The sequence below is a fragment of the Ambystoma mexicanum genome, chromosome 1p (genome assembly GCF_040938575.1).
Source record: "Ambystoma mexicanum isolate Mex_15411 chromosome 1p, UKY_AmexF1_1, whole genome shotgun sequence".
NCBI classification, from domain to species: Eukaryota; Metazoa; Chordata; class Amphibia; order Caudata; family Ambystomatidae; genus Ambystoma; species Ambystoma mexicanum.
In genome coordinates, this window is record NC_090921.1 from 197,057,724 (window position 1) to 197,079,371 (window position 21,648).

At 43.9% G+C, this 21,648-nt stretch overlaps 1 protein-coding gene across 1 annotated transcript in view; it reads right to left on the reverse strand.

Moving 5' to 3' along the window:
* Positions 1-2,286, reverse strand: part of LOC138466089 (extracellular calcium-sensing receptor-like) — a 137,993-nt gene extending 135,707 nt beyond the window's left edge. Inside the window, exon 1 of the mRNA XM_069607227.1 lies at positions 2,111-2,286. Coding sequence (XP_069463328.1) covers positions 2,111-2,286 — 176 coding nt within the window. The remainder of the gene's footprint in view (positions 1-2,110) is intronic.
* Between the last annotated feature and the right edge of the window lie 19,362 nt (positions 2,287-21,648).

Genomic DNA, 21,648 nt, shown 5'->3' on the forward strand with positions numbered 1-21,648 from the left:
GTGGCAGCAGAGAGTCATTGCTCAAGGGAGAGCATAATTACACCAATCACAGGTGTTCTAGCCTCTCAAATCTTCAAGACTACAATTAAAACATCCAAAACCTGACTTTTCAGGAAGTGCAAGCACTGTTAAAAAAAACAAAAACAAATGAAAGTTACATTTGTAATTGAAATAGAAACTCAGCAAAACCTGTCCCTGTGATAATTCAGATAGGTATTTAACTTTATGTAGCGCTTCATACATGGTTCATCCAACATCTAGGCACTGTGATAATTATACCTCATCGATACTGAGTTTACCGACCTCTGAAGGATGTTAGCCAATAAGATAGCTCAGCCAGTTGATCACTTGTTGCGGCAATCTGTGTGTGATCTGTATGATGTAGATTCGAATCCCGGCAAGGTCAACTCAGCCTTTCATCCTTTTCCAGGTCGATAAAGGAGTACCCACTTCGGTTTGGTGATAATTGTTATAAATTGTTCTATGTACAGCGCTTTGCCAAAAGTGCTATTTAAAAAACCATTTGAGCATGACATTAGGTAAAGAATTCAGCATGGATTGCTTGCCTCTCTGCACTGTTGTATCATAACATTGGCATACCATCAGGTAGTAATAGCTCGAGGAAATGAGGACTTTCATTAAACATCAAAAGACAATTTTGCTATCGAACCTCAAAAAGCACAATAAAATTCATGCTGACTTTACTGTGCAATAGGCTAGGTTTTTGTGTTTTCAACACTTAAATACATACAAAAGAGATCAAATGGCCAGACCTTAGAGAAATAATTAAAGGTGTATTCTGTCACAATGCAGAAAGCTATTGCCTAGTAATGATATCCATACACTTTTGCACACATCGGCAGGGTGTTGCATACATTTTACTCTCTTACAAAGGAGAAACGTCATTTTTACTCTCTTAAAATCACATATACTCTCAAAGTTTAAAAATAGGGAGTAAAATGTTCCCACCTCAAAGTCTTATATGGAGCACTGTATCCACTTATAGATTGAAGTAGAGTTTGAGTTAAAGGTTTTACTAGCGAGATTAGTAGCAAAGGCAAATGTCCACGCGAGTTCCATTTGCTGTAGTAACAACAATATTCCTTCTTGTGTGCAACCTTTCTCCCATGTGTCCATTAGGTCAAAGGTTAAGACATTTCTATTTTTTTGGGGTTGGATTGCATTCGTTATGAGAATGTGGTGTTTGTTAAAGAAGTCTGACTAATAATATTGCAATGCAATGTCACAGATATGTTGTAAGGCAATACCTTCCTACGATAGCATGTATGTGTATGGAAGCGCGGTGCCAGAAGGCACAATAGCTAAGATAAATAATGTATTCATCTACGGCTCTTATTGATCCGTCACAATGACTGGGATGGAACTACTTTTCTGAAACGTAGACCGATGTCCTTGTTGTGACCCTCCAAAATATCATTCAATCCAATAAAACTGAACTGCATTCCATTGCCACAAGCATGATTGTCAAGAATAACATCACTGCAGAAAAAATATAATTTCTCACTACAGTACCATATACACACAGTGTGAAAAATACTTCTTACTCTGTGACACTGTTTCAGGGTCCAATGCAGTGTGTCCATCAGTGGGACACTGTGGCACAAAGTGTGGCAGAATGAGGTGATACATCTACGTATCACTCCACAGGCAATTCAAGGCCAGTAGCAGGTATAGGGCCTCATTACATGTTTCCTGCTATTCCGCCGGTATCGGTATTACCAGCGGGATACCAGAAAACTTTAATACCATTTTCGCAACTTGGTCTGCTGGAAGTACAGACAGATTCCAAGTGGCTGACTGTATGGGGGGATTTGCCTGTATTGCCGGTACTGTTATTACCAGGTTGCTAATACCACCAGTTTTTTGCTGATAGGGTGGCAGACATACTGCGTAGAGCTGGAGGTATATCGTACAGTGTGCCGGCACGGTAACGTGCCAGTATGTGGTAATAGCGGGACATTATTACTGCACCGGCACACTCATAATGGCTCTCAATACCACTTTGGTTATTTGTAAAATATTTGAATATCACATACACATATAGAAAGCACAGATATCATTATTTGCTTATAATGGCCAGATTGCTCACTTCTGACATGTGGTCGCCACGGGTTCCTCTGTGAATGTCAATGCACGGTAGACACTGGCATCATGGACAGGGAAGATGCCACCGATCAGGACATCTCCGTCTTGGGTGAAGCCAGACGCCAAGGCTTTATGTGGCTGGCACCCAGGCAGGTTGTCCCATTCTTCAGAGCCCGTCATGAGTATGCAGATTGCCAGTCTTGCAATGAGCGTCCGGCACAGTCGGGCTTGGAGGATTTTCCTGAAAGACATGCCAGTAGAAGGGAACTGTTGATTTTGGCACTGCACTGGACAATCTTAACTCCACCTTTTATCAGCCATGTTTACAGAGTTTGCTCTGATCTTTTCTATGCTGCTGTCAGGCTGGGGTCCCCAATTCAGCACTATCAAGAAAAAAATATGTGACAGTACATAAATATTACAAATATTAAGGGTACTCACAAGGTAAGTGCTAATGAGATTCAAAGATAATCACATTTCAATCACACATATAGAGCCTGCCCTGTGTCAGATCCTCTAACCCCTTAATCAAAATAGACTCAGTTTATGAGGTCAAGTCACTTCATTATTTTACATCTTACATGGATCTTTGTGTCATGACATTTTTCCCATACTGACCTTCCTGCACACTAGCAGCTATGCTTAGCACCTTATAGCTAGTGAATATATTTAGAAATGTCATTTTTAGTTAAATAAAGTAGATGTGTCCTTCTCTGCACTGTTTGCAGGTTTTACGAGTACCTGTCGAATGTAAGATACATTGAAAAAGGACTGAACCATTTGGAAGCGCAGACACATTCCCTAATAAAGCTTTGCAAAATGACATTTACACAAGTCGGTTGGTGCAATTATTGGAGTCGAATTGCCCGGAATCAAGGCTCTATTGCCGGCCACTGGTGCAAGAGAATCAGGGGCAAAAGGCAAGTAAAAGGGTGCAAAAGGGATGGCCTAAAAAGTCCCTAGGCCATACAAATGGACCAAGGGGGCACTTAGCAGTCAAGAAAACCTTGTTGCAGTTTTGGCATTTCGAAAGTATTGAAGCAAGCTTCGAGCAGTTGTGTGTGTGTTGTTCGGGTCAAATTTGGGTGCAGCGAGTCATGTTGATGCAAGTGGTGAGCTGGCATCGAGCTGGGGTGAATAAAGTCAATCAATCCAGTCCAAGGGTGTTTATTAAACTTTAGAATGGGTGAGAAAGACACCTAATCTAAACCTAAATCTAAGATGGGAGCAAGCTACGATCATCAAATAATAATAAGACAGTCCCAGTGGCGTCTTGTCACATACAAAGGCCCTCTACTAAAAAAAAAACTATTGCCAATCCTTACAACAAAATTACAAAGTAGTGTGGGATAATGTTCATGAGAAAAGAAAGAAGCGTTCAAAATGGTTACTGTTACTTATATTCCCCTTTGAATTCCTACTCGCTGCGGCTACCCCCTCTTTGGTAGCCTCCTTGAGATGTTGTAGGGCGATATTATGGAGGTATTTACCAGAAGATGCTCTTGAAATCTTTAAGTCTAAAGTGGTATTAATCTTTTTGGTTTTGTTCTCCAGATTCTTTGAATCTTTTGATCCCACAATAGTAAATGTATTCTTCCCCTCCTTCTCCATCTGCGCCTGTGTGTCTTTGAGAGGCGCCGGCAGGCTGGGGGCGGGGCTAGTATTGAGCAAGCGTTCCGATACGTGTCACTGAAGAGTCTTGAAGTCCTTCGATCACACGGCAGAGCAGCTAACGTGAGACTCTCTATCCTGCACACGTCCCTCGCACCCATCAGCGCTCTCTGGCACTCCCTCAGTAACTTGCCCATTGTAACCAAACTTAAGGAAAAAGCAGTTAGGAACCAGCTTCATGCAGACCTGGTTTCATCCTAGGCATGGGATGTGGAGGATTTGTTGTGCTTCTAAGGGGGTGCCCAGGCAATGGTTAAAAAAGTGGACTGGGATTTACTGGCCATGCAGGAACTAGCTGTAGAATTTGATACTTGTATCACAGTCTATTAACTGCATAATACCCTAGAGCAAATGACCCCGGTGTCTGACTACCCAGAGCTGGATCAGATCTTTCTTGGAAGCCAGAACACAAGATATGTGGATGTGCCATTCAGTTTGGCCCTTTGCTCAGTCTCTTACGCTGTCTGTGTACTGTTTACTGCCTACCTATCCCAGCATTCCATTCCATTAAGAATGTTGGTTGGAAGGTTTTGAATAAATCATAGCCCTTGGCATAGCTCTTGGCAATCTTCCAGATCATCTGATGTCAGCCTGAAATTCCATTACAGCCGAGTACAGCCAATTGAAAATTGGAACTGATAGATCACATACTTTCTGCATAAAACCACATGCAACGTCAGGCATGTTTCATCCTTGTTGGGTGTAGTCAGTGAGGTGTAGCTTGGGTCTTTGCCATAACAGGTTTAGAACACAGCTCTGGGTATACCCACTCCACTCGAGGTAACATTTTCAAAACTGAAGACTAATACACTGTTGAAATGAATCATAACCACTGGCATTGCTCTGTGCAATCGTCCAGATGCTAATTCTGCTTAACTTTGACACCCGTGCAGAGCTTGCTAATGCAGGTTCGAATCCCGGCAAGGCCAAACCCAGCCTTTCATCCTTCCGAGGTCGATAAATGAGCATCACACACCGTGGGTAATAATAAGCAGCGCTCAGATACCTGAGGGTTCATAGCGCTATATAAATGCCAAATTATGATTATTATTTATTTATTATGCTAAATGTCCTCTATTCTGCTCTTGAGGGAATTCTGATTGGACAACTGCTGAAAACCCTGAATAGGAGAGAAAGGTTTGTGGAGGGCCTACAGAAATACGACCTCATTTCAGCTGTTTGCAAAGAATTACAATAGAAAAAAGATAGGAGAACAAATCCAGCTCAAATTAGCTTGTCTAGATTATAAATGCCTCAAACACTCTGACCCTTCTTTGCTCATTTCTAAATTGGACCAACATGTCCCTACAAGTCATCACTATTGTGAGTTCCTCTAAATTAAAAATAAAATAAATATATAAATAATGAATTTAAGCTAAAGTCTTTCCTGAGCAAAGTTAATTGTGCCACTATTGCCCATGATATTATTGTTCAAAGCTCGATTATTGTAATGTACTTTTTTGGAGGGGCCCTGCCTCTAAACTCTCTAAAGTTTACAAAACACTAACTCATTCTGGCAAACCCACATTTCTTCAGATCTGTGAAAATTGCACTGGCTGCTAGTCAAAGACTGCATCATATTGAAAGCCCTAACCTTGATAATGATAATGATGTGTTATTCATGTAGCGCCTTAATCCAAAGCGCTTTACAGAGCACATATTTACATACAATATCACCCAACCGAAATGGGTACTCAATGCTGCATTGATGCACAACGCACTTCATGGTGCGACACCACAAAGTGCTTTTTGCATCAGGGTCTTTGCAAGCAGTCGCTATTGCACACATGTAGGAGATGTGTACGGTCTAGTAATACATGCCTGGCGTTTAAAGCACTCTGTAGAGGGAGAGAATGATTGGCCACCCCTTCCAGGTGTAAGCATTAATGCTATGGAATACACAAACGGAAGCCCCTCCCAAAAAATCTATGGCATAAAGTACTCCATGTCTTTGCACAGATGCCTGAACGCATTTCTCTTCTAACTCTTAACAGCAGAGTTGGATGCTGGGAAGGAATGCGATACAGCACTCTGATTGCATTTTAGTTTCTTATGTAAATGGCACAGAAATTGGGCGCCAGCCCCATGGCCATTGCCCTCCCAGTATATGCGATCAATAGCCCCGCATTGACCCGCATCTCCCATATTGGACACAATACCAATGAAAATAACCCTGCGGACCTACATGGTCGGGTCATAGCGAGGCTGTTGCCTTCCTGCCCCTCATGGGTGACACTAGTAAATGATTTATATGGCGGCCAGGCTGGGATACTGTAACTCTAGACCGACTATCCAGCAGCGGGTTCATTGTTTATCTTTTGCATAAAGTACAGAGGGGAAGCCTTCACCTCAGATATTCAGCTCTTAATTGACCCCCTGCGTTCCGAGCCGCATGTGTGCTGCTAGCCAGCGCCCCTTTTGCTTCCCATCTCCTTCTTCCCTTCCCGCCATATTCACCTCGTTGCATCCAACCTTACCATGGAGCGCAGCCCGACGGTGCACCGTTGTTTCCCAAGTCAGTTTTCAATGTTGATGACATCACAGTCAAATACACACCATTAGCACCCGTGCAGAGAACTGTACGGCTGCTAATGGCGATATACACCTCAGCGGTGGGCGCTTTAAGAGATCGGGCGCTTTAAGAGATCCTCGCTTCGCTCAAGACCTTAACTTAGGTGGAGGGCCATTACCGACAGGGCTGGTGCGCCGCCTTGGTATACATCACCCCATTCATGGAGTCAGATGAGATGTAGGCACTAAGGACTCACCGTATTCGTCTCCTTGGGCTATACATCAGGATATTTCCCTGACTTCCACCTTCTCTCTGGGGATGCAAGTCAAATGGCAATAGAAGCACCCACGCAGCCATCGCCCTCGGGTCCAGGACACTCTGCTGCCTTTTCCATCACTGTTTCTCTTTGGCTCCAGGAGACTAGGAGGTCCCCACCCTCTGAGTGCCTTTTTGGAATCAGCCCACTCTGTAGTCCTGTCTCATTTAGTATTTCTATGGGTTCATGGCCCACTGATGACTACTGTTTCTATGCATATTTGACACAACCATTTCTTGAGCCGCTGAGTGAGGCCAAAGTCTGATCCGGGAGCCTCACTGAACCCAGCCCAATAAACGGGTGAATGATATGTTATTTATAACGCCCTTAATACCCAGATATTTCTAAGCGCGGACCCGGGGATGGAACCTGTTTTGCTCCGTTTCGTCTTGCTTCCAAGGCGAGCACCTTGCCCCTGAGCTATCCTCCCGAATGAACGGACAGGCTGGCGCGGGTTGGACTCTTTTATGTGAAACCTAATTCCCGTGAGAGGGGAGGCAGAGCAGCGCAGGCTAAATGCAGGCTAAATGCACTCAGATTATTTCAGAACTAATGAGGAAAGATAAATTAAGACGAAGGACCAAATTGCTTCAAGGAAATACATGCTCAATTATGTATCAGATGGTGACAGTAGTTATGTATTTAAGATGTCGTTTGCTCTGTGGCACTGCAATGATTAACGTTATAATTATGCGTTGTTGATAACCCTCTTGTTTAATCTACCAATAACACATCCATAAATTGGCTAACCCATTTTATATTTATCAAAGATAGATCTTTTGTGCAAGTATGATTTGACTATTTTGTGTCACAGGGAAAAGAAAGGCTTGATTCTCAGTTGTATGTATTTTGATACAGTGTGTTATTCTGCGAGTGGCAGGTGTTTTAGTATTCCAAGGAGGCAAAGTAATGTGCTCAAGGTAACACAGTTTGGTCGAGTTAGGAAGCCTGTATGCAAACTCAGATCTTTTGCAGACACCCATGCTGGACAACCAGGGGAGACTGAATAAGGGAGTCAGTGGGCCTCATTACGAGTCACCCGGTATGGAAATAACGGTGGCGGTAAACCCGCTGCCACCGTTATTTCCATACCGGGTGATTCGGAGTCCTGCAGGCAGAGGTGTCATTCCCGCCAGGTCTGACCTGCACCATAACGAGATGGTTGCGGTTTTTCCATGGTCCCCATTCCCATTGAGTCCTCTGGGACTCAATGGGAATGGGGATTTACCGAATTCCGCCTCCGGAATTCCCGGGTCACCGGGGTTGTAATGCCCTGGTAATTCCAGGAATCAGGGAGGCGGAATGGTAATACAAGTCCGGCGGTAACCGAGCCAGAAAAACCGTCAGGTTACCGCCAGACTCGTAATGAGGCCCAGTGTGTCACATGTCCCTCTGGGAGCCAGTCACAGTACACCAGTTACCAACTGAGCTACTAAGTCACTTCTCCTTCCAAACAGTTCGACCCATTATCAGCCTCAGCATCTTTCTGCTGCTTCAGGAGAACCAGACTCGAGATCTATGGATCAGTGGGATTTTGCTTGTGTTTGCTCACACAAATGTGGATCCCAACATCTCTGATTGAATGCTTGAATGTATGCAGAGACTAGTTATACAATCTCCTTTCCTGGGGTTTCTGCAGCAATGCAGCGAATCCCCATTTTCTCTGTGGAAAGAAAATGAGTGCAAATGCAATACATTAAATCATTCAGGAGTCATTGTACACCTCGCCATGCAACCGTGTCTCTGGGAAAGTCCTTTTTCAGTACAAACACGCTCTCAAAAAGAGTTTATCTTGGCTCCAACAACAATGGGGTTGTGCAAGATCTCTCTGTAAAGACTGCAAAATCAGCTGTATCGTCATGATTCTCCATGCTGCAGTTCCCATAGCAGCTTGTCTGCTTGACTGCGTTGGAACTACAGTGATGAAGAGGTGCGACTGACATACCAGCGTAGACCATAGAATTAGTGGATTTGGAAAGAAAAACAAATAGTTTAAGCATGTCTTACCAAATGCAGGCTATAGTTTGTATGAGTGCAATGCTAACTGCTTTGCTAGAAATTGTGATGCAGACAATGACATGCCGCCATCGCAGTCACAACTTCAAGTCTGAGCAGCAGTTTTGCACAGTTTTGTTGCTTGGCCAAATCCTGCTCCTCCAGAGGACCTTGTCCACCATTTTAGGCCCCTACCTACAAGAAAGTCTCCCTGGGCCTACAACATCCAGGACTCTGCCTGCAAATGGAAAGTCATCTGGAGTACTGTGACTGGCCCCCAGAGGAACATGTGACACACTGACTCCCGTATTCAGTCTCCCCTGGGTGTCCAGCATGGGTGTCTGCAGCTAAGGGGAAAAGGTAGCAATGAGATTCTCGCTGTATGGCAGATATATGTTTTGTAATGTTATGGTTATTTGTATAGCACATGTTCACCCGAAGGTATCTTGGCACTGGAGAGGTAAAGAGCACAACAATCAGGATAACCCGAACAGAGCCAAAGGCAATAGTTAAATAAAGATGGGTCTTAAGGGCCTTCCAAAATGCCAGATGATTAGGCATCAGTTTGATGGCGGTCGGAAGGTTGTTCCACAGCAATGCTTCTGAGACCGAAAAAGCACGGCCACCCATTTGGACAGGCGATAGATGGGTATTCACAGCAAACCAGAGGAGGGCATGTTGGGGCCTTGAAAGGGCCTAGGGCCAGAAACCCTGTTCAAACCAGGACTTCACCAAGCTCACCTTTTACCTGGCTTCTGCTTCCTCACATAGGGATCCTTCATCGGTTGCATATCCATTCCCTGAGTACCTTCTGTTACCTCACAGGATCAAGGAACATTGCTGTGATGGGTCCATAACTGCTGTTGACTACCTCTAGTCCCATTCTAGAGCAACTCACAATGTACACCTTCCCTTTCTGTGCTCCAACCTACCCTCGCCCCTCCTGGGCTGTACTCTTTCCTCATTGTCTTCACTTGACTATTTCTTCTACCCTTCTACATGCATCTTGTGTTCGCTCAATTTCTCCTTCTACTCACTGTTCTCCTTCCCTTCTCTCATAGCTGTTAGCCTCAACTTGGTGTAATTTCTGCATCAGTCTCTGGCCTCCTCATCTTCCTCTATCCCCCCTGCAACCCTCAAAAAAGACATTCCAGTTCTCCTAAGATCTCAAACCTCAGCTATCCACCTCTCCTAGCGCACACACCTGCTCCTCTCCCCCTCCTCCTATAACTCTTTCTCTTGGCCTCTGGAATGCACAATCCCTCTGCAACACGTTGTCCTTCATCACTGACCACTACGACTCTAATCAACCTCAACCTTCACTTCCTACTATCACAGAAACCTGGATCTCCCACAATAGCGCTTCATACTCACTCTGCGTTATTCTCCCACTCTCCAAGACCTGCCAGGAAGGACTGCAGTGTGAGGTTCCCCATCAATAAGTCCCTCAACACTTCCCTTCTACACACCTCTGACATTAACTCTTCCTCTTTTGAATATGTCGCTGTCCAACTCCTCTCAATGTTCTGAATCTCTATCGACACTCTGGTCATCTCAACTCATTCTTCCCTGATCTGACCCTTTGTCTAGAGTCACTTCCTGCCGACATCACAAATGTCATGCTGAGAAACTTTAACCTTCCCAACCCCTCCTCCAGACACCGGCCTTGAACTTAAATCCCTCCTAACTGACCACTACCTCTACACCCTCCATGAACAGCCTACCTACTCTGGTGGGTACTGTCTTGATCTTGTTTTTCTCTCCTATTAGCTCTCCTCCTCCAAACTCTCCACTGACCCCCCAATCACACATTAACCTTTACACTGCACTCTGCCAAATAAACCCTCCTACTTCACAAACCTAATCTCCTTTGTTCATAATTACCCACACAAACTTTCATCTACCCCCAATCTTTGCACACACCTCCCAATCCAATATCCATTGCTTCCTTCTTTTCTGCAATTACTTTGCTTACTATATTTCCTCTAACATCTCTAAAATGTGTGGCACTGTTACATTCCTCCTCTTTAGCCTCCCCAACTCAACTTCTGTTCACCACCTCTCTCACCTGCTGCTTCTACACTTGACTACTTCTCTCCTACCACTCCCATTGAAATAGCACCCATCGTTCTCAGTACCAGTCCATCTTGCCTTCCTGTTTACCCATTCTCTTCCCAATCACTTGCCTTTCATCTCTCTGAGCTCTTTAACCTCTCTCTCTACTAGACACTTTCCTGCCTCCTTAAAATCTGTCTTACCAATATTGAAGACATCCTCTGCAGACCCAAACATCCTAGCAAAATATTGCCCGATTTCTCTCCCTCTCCATTATTCAAAATTCCTTGAGCGGGTGGTCTTCGACTGGATCACTAGGTATCTTGAGGATAATGGCCTTGACAATCTAGTTTAATCTGGCTTCTGTAGTAAAAAATCCATCTAGGGTGTCCTCATGCATGTCTCCAACTTTCTCTCTAATGCTCACCACTCCAAACTCTCTTCGATACTCACCCTTTTGGAGCTGTCTGATCATTTTGACACTGTCGACCACTCCTCTCTCATCCTCACTTCCATGTCCTTGGGTTTGGCAAATCTGCTCTTGCCAGGATCATCTCCAAACTGGAAGGTCAATACTTTTGAATCCCTTGGAACCTGCAATCTGCTAAACCCACCCAGCTCCCCGTTGGCATTTCCAAGGATCAGTCCGTGGACCTAAGCTTGCCCCCGTCTATATCCCTGCCCTTGGAATATTTACCTCATTCTTTTGCTTTCACTATCACCTTTTTGCTGATGGCACACAAATATTTGTCTCCTTTCCTTCCTTCACCCCAATCAGAAAAAATGATGAACTATCTCACTGCAATTCGTCACTGGATGGCTCTCCGCTGCCTCACGCTGGACTCTTCAAAAACAGGCTTCATTTTTCTCCTAGCATCCAATGCAATACTTACCCTTCCCTCTCCTATCGCTTTCCGGCTGGACCTTCTTCCTCCCTCACCTAAGGCTCGAAATGTTTGGATCCTCTTTGATAGTGACTTATGACTACAGCAATGCACTGCTACCACTGCCACTGCTGCTCATATTAACCTCCTCAAAATTCAGAAAACAAAGTAAATTAAATCATGAATCTTTTATAACATGCTCAATACCAGAGACCAGTCTCCAAGCATGGGTCCAGGATTTAAACCTGGGTTGCTGAGTGTTGTCTTGCTTCCAAGACAAGCACGTTGCCCCTGAGCAATCCTCCCTGCCCCCCAAAACTTGGCTTTTTCTTACTAACCCCTCACAAAAACTCTAATATACACTCTTGTGCTCAGCAAACTGGGCTACTGCTCAAGCCTACTCTTTGACCGTCTACTTTTCTCCTTCCAACCTGAAGAAAAAGGCTTCAAATTTGCTACCCACACTCTGTACAACCTACCCAGATCCTCCACTTCTACCTACTGACAACATGCTGGTTGGATCTCCATGCACAACTGCTCTCTTTTCAAGATCCTTCTCCTTGTCTACAATCTTGTCAATGGACTTGCTTCCTATCTGATTTTATGTCAGTTTACTCACAATTGAATTCCTTTTGATCCTCCTCTGCACTCAACCTCACCGACCCACACCCTGCTTGTTCCTGCTTATGCTTCTACTCTTTTTACTACCTGATCCCACCCTGACTCCACCACTGCCTCCAGTGATGCTAAATCATGTAATGTTGTATGTTTAATTAGTACGACTATTTAGTTTGAAGCACTTGCCCCTTATGCCAAGGTTACCTTTGTAAGCCACTGGTTTTCCTATATATATTTGTGTTCTGTTTGTTTTCTTTTGTCCCCGGTATATGTACTCCTTTTTTACACCATCATAAACTGGTTCTCTACTTGCTTTTGTCTTTTTGCTATTGTATAGACACCCTTCATGGAAATGCTTTCACTATCTCCAAATGTGTTTTTGCAAGCCATTTTGGGTCGAAATTGACATGCCTGTTCTTCACATAAATAAAAATACACTTGCAGAATCAAAAGTAACTGAAAAATTATAAGAAAATAAAATGCTGATTTCGAAAACGTGTCAACTCAGATTCATGTTTGAATCCTGCAGAACACAGTGAGGTCCTTGGAGACAGGCAATTCACTTGCAGTATTCAAGTAAGGTGTTGGTTGCATGTTTATTACTTGAAAAATTAAGATTAAGGTTTCAAAACTTGATTTTGAGAATACAATTGCAGTGTCATTCATAGTTCATATTAAGAAATTAGTAGAATATATAAGTATTCAAAATTATAATCTGACTTTGGGGGGATACCACCCTCATCCCTTGTCACATTGTAACTCACTCGAATATTCAGTTCTCCCTTCCCAGTCAATCAACCCAAAGGACTGAGTTGATCTAATAGATAGGGGGAGGGGGGTTGATTGTTTCATACATATGAGTGAGTATAGTTAACTTTTGTAATGGCAGCTACTACTGCTAAAGCCCAGTGCACATAATATGTAAGTATTGTTATTTTATGGTTATTTGTATAGCACACGTTCACCAGAAGGTATCTTGTCGCTGGAGAGGTAAAGACCACACAAGTCCGGAGAACCCGAACAGAGCCAAAGGCAATAGTTAAATAAAGATGGGTCTTAAGGGCCTTTCGAAAAGCCAGATGATTAGGCAGATGTTTGATGGCGGTCGGAAGGTTGTTCCACAGCAATGCTGCTGAGACCGAAAGAGCACGACCACCCATTCGGGACAGGCGATAGATGGAGATGCACAGCAAATCAGAGGAGGCTGATTGGGGAGGGCGGTTGGGGACATATCGCTCAAATTTGGTGGATAGGTACTCTCTGCCTATACCATGGACAGCCCGATGAACGATGCAGAGGGACTTAAACAGAATACATTGTGCCACGGGTAGCCAGTGAAGAGAGCGTAGCACAGGGGTGATATGGGATCCGTAGGGGGTACCTGTTGCTAGTCTAGCTGGCAAGTTCTGAAGACCTTGTAGCCTGCCAATCAGCCCCTTGGGTTGTCCCAGGTACAAAGAGTTGCAATAGTCCAACCTGCTAAGGATCATAGCTGCCACTACAGGAGGGCGAGGGCTGCTGGAATCAAATGAAGCACTTTCTTCAAGATTTTAAGCTGAAAATGGCCCTGTTGACATACCGAGGCAACGTGGGCCGTCATCGAGAGATCAGATGACGCAATCACTATGATTTTTAACCTTGGGGCAGGCACGGGGAGAGGGCCAAGAGAAGAGGGCCAGAAAGAGGCTATCCAGAATAAGCCATCAAAATGTATTTTTAACATCCACTGCCACTTAGTTTGAATTGAAGTCCAGTTTAGCGAGCAGATTCTTGTCCTTGTGGCATGGAGGAATATTTGACATGGTCACAACAGCTTCCGAGAGCTCAAATAAACAATTGGTCTAAAAAAAAACGATTATAATTATGTGAGTATAAGTGTGATAGTATGTTTATTTGAAGTGTATTGTAATTAAGGGAATGTTTAAAGTAATTAGATACTGTTGGCATATTTTAACTACATTATAGATGTTTTGTAGTAACAAGAATTGTGATGACATATTTGAAGTGTATTGCAATGAAGGGAATGTTTGAAGTAGTTCTATACCTGTTGGTGCATTCTTACTGTTCATTGTGATACAGTTTAGTGAGTAAATTTGGGTTGAAGAAATATTAAGTAGACATTCGTTACATTTGCTGGTTTTGCAGTAACAGAGGTGTCGTTACATTCAAATCAACAACTTTTTTTTTACATATGCAGTATAGTGCCCTGAAGTGGTTGAGGCACCAGTGTGGCATATTATGCTTACTGTTTTGAATGTTTTCTTGCCAAGAGATGTGAGTTCATTTGTATACTGGAATGATTGAATTGCAAAAAGGGAACAAAATGCCACGATTTGCATTCTGCAGCAGCTGGTGAAATGGAAAGGATTCAAAATTTGGTATGGATACATGTACACATTGTTCATTAGGGATGTGCTCTTGTGAAACATGGTTGCAGAGAGTGCATGTATGTTTCCACATGTATGAAATCTGGAAGTAGATATAGGGATGGTTTTGGTTTTGAGTACTTGTAGTAGGTACATTAGGAATTCTTGTGGATATTCCTGTGTGTTGTGGGATATATTGACCCACTCAGATGTGCCTTCCCTTATCACTTGCTGCATTGGTGCAAGAAACAGCAAAATGGCTGCGCTAACTCCTGTGTGCGCCAAGATCTCAAAATTGCGTTTTTACAACCACCAACATAATGGCTGCATCATCCTGCCACACACATTTCAGGCAGGGAGGAACAAAGTACACACCACAGGAGTGTGCCAGTGTGCTCTGCAATAAAATACAAATTAAGTGAAAGAGGCAGCATTGCCTTGCTGGAAATCTTAAAATTCCCATTTAACAATGACACCATGTTCAACCTTTAAAGTGCTGCTTGGTGCTAAATTCATCAATTTCTCATGAAACTACTCATACTACTGTGATTGAAAAAGCCCTGCCATGTCCAGGATCATTCATTATGTCTCAGAGGAACCAGGCCTCATTTGATTGACAGCTCCAGTCAAAAAGCAACTTTGAAAAATCAACCAAGGACTCTGCTTTCACTAGCACAGAAAAGCACGCATATTATTCTACAATGTATCAAACATCAGCTGTCTTCAAAGAACTTCTAACTATCTGCGCCTAGTTAGTGTCACGTATCATTGTGCTGAAAAAACTCATGCTTCCAGGAAAATGACTTTGGGTGCAAAGGTAGTGTTTGCAAAGGCAGAAACTGCCAAGTCAAATTTAAAAAGAAAGAAATGTTGTTAGTTGTTAACACGTGTGGTAAAATGTGCTTTTGCTGATTGAAGAAAAATTGGCCTATTTAAAAGTAAATTGTTGGTTGAAGGCCTGCTTACTTAGCAATATAAAGGATTTTCTGCTGGTAAAAGTACACCTATGAGCTGTTTTGATTCCACAGATGTTGTCTAAATCAAGATTTAAAATGAGAGAATGAAGGCTAAAACTCATGGGCTAAGTTGGGAAGCTATAAAAAAAAACTGCTCTTCAAGTTACAGCCCTGTAATTTCCTTCAGGAAGAGATGCACACTATAAACTCCTGGCACAGGAAAGCACTAATTGCCAGCTTAAAAGACTTTGAATGGACCAGGACAACGGGTTTTCACATGCTCATCAGAGATTCGTCTTTGCTCCAGGCTAGGACAATAGCAGTCCTGGGACTCTCCCCTGTCAAGTGTGAATGGCAATAAAACCTTCAATAAAGAGAGAGGCCCTCATCCTGCTTCAAAGAAACTGCCAGTTGGTGTTAGCTGGGAAGAAAAAAATGACAGACAATGACTCTCATTTGTCTTAAGACTATTGTAGAAAGGACCTTAAAAAGACTTATATCTCAGCTGTCAAAATTGGTAAAAAGGTGAAATTTTTACAGCGTAAAGTGGAATTGTTTGCTGTGTTTGAAAACTTGGTAGAACGTTGTGACACACTCTGGACAGAAACGGTGATATATGTTGTATTACCAGAAAAGCATCCATGTTGCAAATATATTTTGTACACACATCCCTGGGGACAATTTGCATATTTGTATAAAATCTGGGAATTGTGGGCCAAATCTTTAATGTGTAAAATTACCAAAAGGTGTCAGAAAGGTGAAGCAAGGTCGCACAGACTGGAGGTTTGCACCAATCTGTGCTGCACAAAATATGTAACCTACGTATCTGATTTACTAAGAGGTGGCAACTGCATTAATCGGATTTCCTACAAAGGAAATGTGGGAGTTTCTAGATACAGTAAAATTCACCTCATAAACATGACATCACTTTTATGATATCCAACCAATTGTGAGCAAGGCAGAGATTATGCCCTTGCCCAATCCTATTGTAGGGGCATGGATAGTGAACCATGCCCCTGTCATATACTGCAATGATGTCATCTGCCATTATAAATAAGGGCTCCTCACTAACACACAGACAGACACTGATTCCTGATTCCTACGCCGGCGTCCTGTTCCTGTCTGTTTCTGTCTTCATCTTCAATCTATCCATCTAAACTCCAGATCCCAACCACAAGGCCAAGTAATTGCTGATTCTGCTTCAGCTAGGCCTCAATTCAAAAATAATCCCCATAACCATTGGAAGCTGTGGTGTTTTGGGGAATCATCCTGAATTTACCTGGCTTGCTGCCACTCACTGCTATCCTACTATCCTGCTATCCTGCTATCCTGATGCCCTATAGTATCCAGTAAACAGAACTGCCAGTCCAGAAGAACTATCATTTGGTATCCAGTCCCTGCCCAGCTGACTCTGCCCCGCTGAGTTTGTCCGGCTGCCCTGTGTTAGACCATGTCCGTGTGGTGATCCAGAGGGCTGACTGTCCAACATCCAAACCAAAAGTGGACTGTTTGTATCAATAGGAACCATAGAAACATAGTAAACCTTGCCTTGCTCTGGTCCATCCCAATTGCTAAGTCTTCCAAGACTCATCCTGATAACTGTAATATTATCACAATCATTCTTGACACCATGCTTTGATTCCTTGTGCTAGCACCAATATCTTTAATAATTTTGTCTTGTGAAATCCTAAACCCTTAATCCTCCCTCGGGTAACCGGACTGGGTCCGCCAAGGCGGGCACGGAGGTGCTGGGGTTGATTCCGTGGATAAACTCCAGAGCTTACTGTTTCTCAAGCTGGTAGCTTAGAGTGAATGCCCTAGTGTAAATTATAACCATCCTTGTAAAAATGGATTTCTGTTCCTTTTTCGCACCTTTATTTTCCGAAAACACACCTCGCTAGATCCTGCATAATTCACTCAATCTAACAGCTAGAGACCTCATTTCACGTTCATCTGATACCTAGGATCCATAGCTACCCCCCAACCCACAAAACCATACAACCATTACAATATGGTGAACCGTTACAATATTTCACCCGTTTTTATTAAAAACTGTTTGGTTAATTTTAGGTGGGAATGAACATTTTTGCAAAGCTTTACACGTGTTATTTTTACTATCAATTATTTTAAACCTTCCATTCATTTTCAAATTGTATGCTTTTGCTCCATCTATTGCTTATGATTGCTTGTAACTTTCCAGTGTTGCTCCCGTAGAGAATTGTACTTAGTTAAGGATTTTTACATACATTCATTGTTTTATTCAGCCATTTCCGAGTGTCACTTTAACAAACATTGCAAGGGTTCAAATCCGTTTTTCTGTCTTGTTTGGGGAGGGAAGGTTGGATTCGAATTCTGTTTATTATTCCCCATTCCTGATTAACGGCTGCTTCCTTATGTCTATTTAGAATTGATTATTTCTGGGTTGTGGAATATTGCAGGGGGAAATCCTAACTTGGGTGCTATCTTTCCCAAAATTCAAAAGTATCTCCATTCTCTGGTGTTTTCTATCTGTGTTGCTAAAGGGTTAATTTAAATGCATTGTTCACAAACCTATTTGTTATTATCACCCCATTGGTGATTGCTGCCCCATATATTAAAAAGTGTGTGATTTTTTGAATTTCTAAATGAATATATAAATATTACCTTTCCCTACCAGCCTGGTTCCTGGTCCATAGTGACCAGGGGTATTTGAAACGGGGGTGTGATATGAGTGGTGTATCTCTCAAATATTGAACCTATATATAACAAAATAAGCATTTCAGTTGTGCGCAGCATACTAGGCTGAGACCAGGGTGTATCGCCTGATTGAAATACTTAACAGTGTTTATGGTAAATTTTACAATTACTGCACATTAGTGCAATTCATGACTTATCCCTGAGACACTGTAAGTGATGTCAGGATTATTTGGGCATTTCTATAAAGGATGAGCATTTACAAAAATAACTGGTCTGTCCTGTTTAAGTAAAAGTTGTGAACAATGGGTGGCAATTGGAAGGGAAGATTGATTGTTACATTTGCATAGCAATTTACTCCAGTTGTGTTGCAGAATTTAAACGGACCAGCAAGTTGTGTCTCTACATAGTTTGAAGGGCCTGCAGATTTTTGAGAGTAGAGATATTTGTCTCTTTGTCTTCTGATGGACATGGGGTTGAGTTTGTAGTAGACAGGTTTGTGGTTATATTATTTGATGGAGAAGCAGTTGTTCATTGTTCTTTAGCGGTATCATTATGAGATCTGTTATAGGTTCTGTTTGTTTCGTTTTCTTTTTAAATGCTTTATTCTTTTAGTTAGACTGTACAAATGTAGATTAGGGGTATACACTGCATATAGCCTGTTGTATTCTATGATGCAAGTAATGTCAGTGTTGACTTTTTTTTAATCATAGTTAACTAGGACTAGACCATTGAGTGTACAGAGACATGAAAGTGCTACGTAACCCTTATCTTCTTGAAAGACTGTGCTGCCAATGTCAATCAGTGGACGATCTAGGGTACATTTGCAAAGTTGATAGAACTGGAGACAAAAAAGGATGCGTTAAAATTTATTTCGTCCACAAATTGAGAAAGTAAGGTACAATGTGAAAAAAGTTGCATGTGCCTTTTTGTGAGATGTTGGCATGACCTCTTTTCATAATGAAAATATAAAATGTAATATTGTCCTCCAACGCATTCCACATCTTTCACATGTAATGTCCACAGCTGTGCACTTCGGAAACTTTTTCGGCAGAGGGAGTCCTGCATCAATGGAGTCCTGCATCAATGGCGAGGGCTTCCATCGAGGACGACATCACAGGATGTTATAAATAAGAAGCACAGCGCTCGTAGCCTCAGTTCTGTTTTTCCGCGAACGTGTTAACTGCGTGAGACTCGGCGCGTCTTTTGTGTTTTCTTCATTGAAGATGTCTTTCTCTTCGACCCCTCTGACTCCTCAGTCCTGTTTCAAGACCTGCCGGGACTGCAAGTCTAAAATGTCTCTCACCGACCCTCACAGCATTTGTTTGTGGTTCCTCAGCGAGTCACACAACAACGACGACTGCTCGAAATGCCAGTCGCTGACTGCAAAGGCCTTGCGGAAGGGGAAGCTCTAGATAGGTAGGGGCTCGAAGCCTGTTCAGTCCCAGACTTCCAAGTAAAGTCTTAAGGGGTTTCCACCGATGACTCGAGAGGCGACTCTCCGCGTTGGAAGGAATCCCGGGGATCTCGGTCCCGTAGTGGTTCCCGCCACTTGTCCCTGAACTCACGGAAGCGCCGTCACCGGTCGCCTTCCCCATCCTCCCCGGAGGATGGTGCTGGGAGGAATGTTACGTGCCCTATGAAGTCCTCGACTCCGGAGGAATGGGCAGCGTTAAAAAATCTATGATGGCGATTTTTCAATTGCAGGACACAGGTCCGGTCTTGCTTTCTGACAAAGCCGGCCTGGATCGGTCTCGGTCTGTGGCTCGCACGCCTTCGGGCTCGGGTTCACGACGTGACACACATCGGGTGCCGTCGAGGTCCTGTGCAGAGAAGGTTTCGAAAGGTTGCAAAAGACATGTCTCTAGGTCTCGGTCCTCGTCCCCAGTGAACTGCTGCAACCTATTGAGGGCTCAGAGCCGGTGTTGACTCATTCGGCGCCGTGTCTGTCCGATTCAGACATCGACCCTTGCCGTCGTATCAGCCGACGCCACCGTCGGCTTCAGTGTCGACGTTGACGCCAAAGCCTTCGGTGCTCTCGACATCGAGGTTGTCAACGCTCTCGACGTCGAAGCCTTCAAATTATTTCTCAAAATTTGCCATTAGAGTACCCAGACATCGTGGATCCTCCGAGGAAGGCTACATCAAAGTTGGTGTGCCCGGTTTTGGCCTCCAGGCCCTCTTCTGTCCCCAGACCTGGGTTTCAACTCCCTCTGGATGATATTTTTGAAGAGGACGAAAGGTCTGAGGTTGAGGAACCTGGTGACCTTAATGATTCTCCAATTTTTTCTGGGGACAGTCAGTTGGAGGAGTTGAGGCAGCCCCTCCATGATGCAAGTGGACTGGACACTTCCCCGGAAGTGGAGCTTGGTAGACCTGAGCCTGGGGTTCATGTAAGGTCTTCTTATAGGAGACTCATGGCACGAGTCTCGGAGTATATGGGTTGGTCTTGTCCCCCAGAAGACTTTGTGCAAGATGATCTGATGGACATCTTGGATCAAGGTCCGTCCTCTGACCCTGTTTTGCCATTTCATTCTACTTTGCAGAAACTGGTGGCAGCTGCTTGGCAGTCCCCGGAATCTCTTCCGGCTGTGAATAAAAATCTTACAAAGAAATACCGCCCTTCCGTTAGCGACCCCAGCTATTTGTCTACTCACCCCACTCCTGAGAGTTTGGTGTTTCAGGCGGCTACGGCCACCTCAAGGCAGGCGACGTACCCTACCATTCCTTCGGATAGGGATGACAAGCGATTCGACGGTTGGGCCCGGAAGGTATTTTCTGCCGGGAGCATGGCCTTGAAATCAGCCAACTCTATGTGTGCCTTGGCAAAGTTCATACACACTCTGTGGAATTGTGTTGCTTTAGCGACTGAGTGCATTCCCGAGGGGGAAGAAAGGGATGGTTTCCTTGCTATTGTGCAGGATGGCAAGGATGCCATGTGTGAGACCCTTCAGTCGGGTTTGGATACAGCTGACAGTGTGAGCCGGTCCATGGCTGCGAGCACCGTTATACGCGGGTTTGCTCCGGATATGTAGGCCCTTCTTCTGAACATGCCCTTTGATGGTGCCTGTTTATTTGGCAGCAAGGCTAACAAGAGCTTTGAGAGGTTGCAGACCTCAAAAGATGTGGCAAAGTCTCTAAGCGCCACAGTGCATCAACCTCAGCCTTTTCATCCTAGGGAACAGCAGTGGAAAGTAGGTTCCTTTTGTTTCTGCTCCTCCTTTGGAAGAACGAGAGGGGCTGCCAGTGAAAAAGTACCCGTGGTGGTCGGGGAAATTGTGATGCCAAAGCCGCTCAGGCAGCAGTCTCTTTGCCTTCAGGCACTGCCGCAGCCGCTTCTAAACAGTCTGAGGCCATGTCCAGACTGTCTCAGCATCTCAAAGAATGGGCGCACCATTACTTCAGATGTGTGGTTTCTGGATACCATAGCCCATGGCTACTGCCTTCCCTTCCTTCAGCGGCCTCACGACAATCCACCAGGGAAACACGCTTTGAA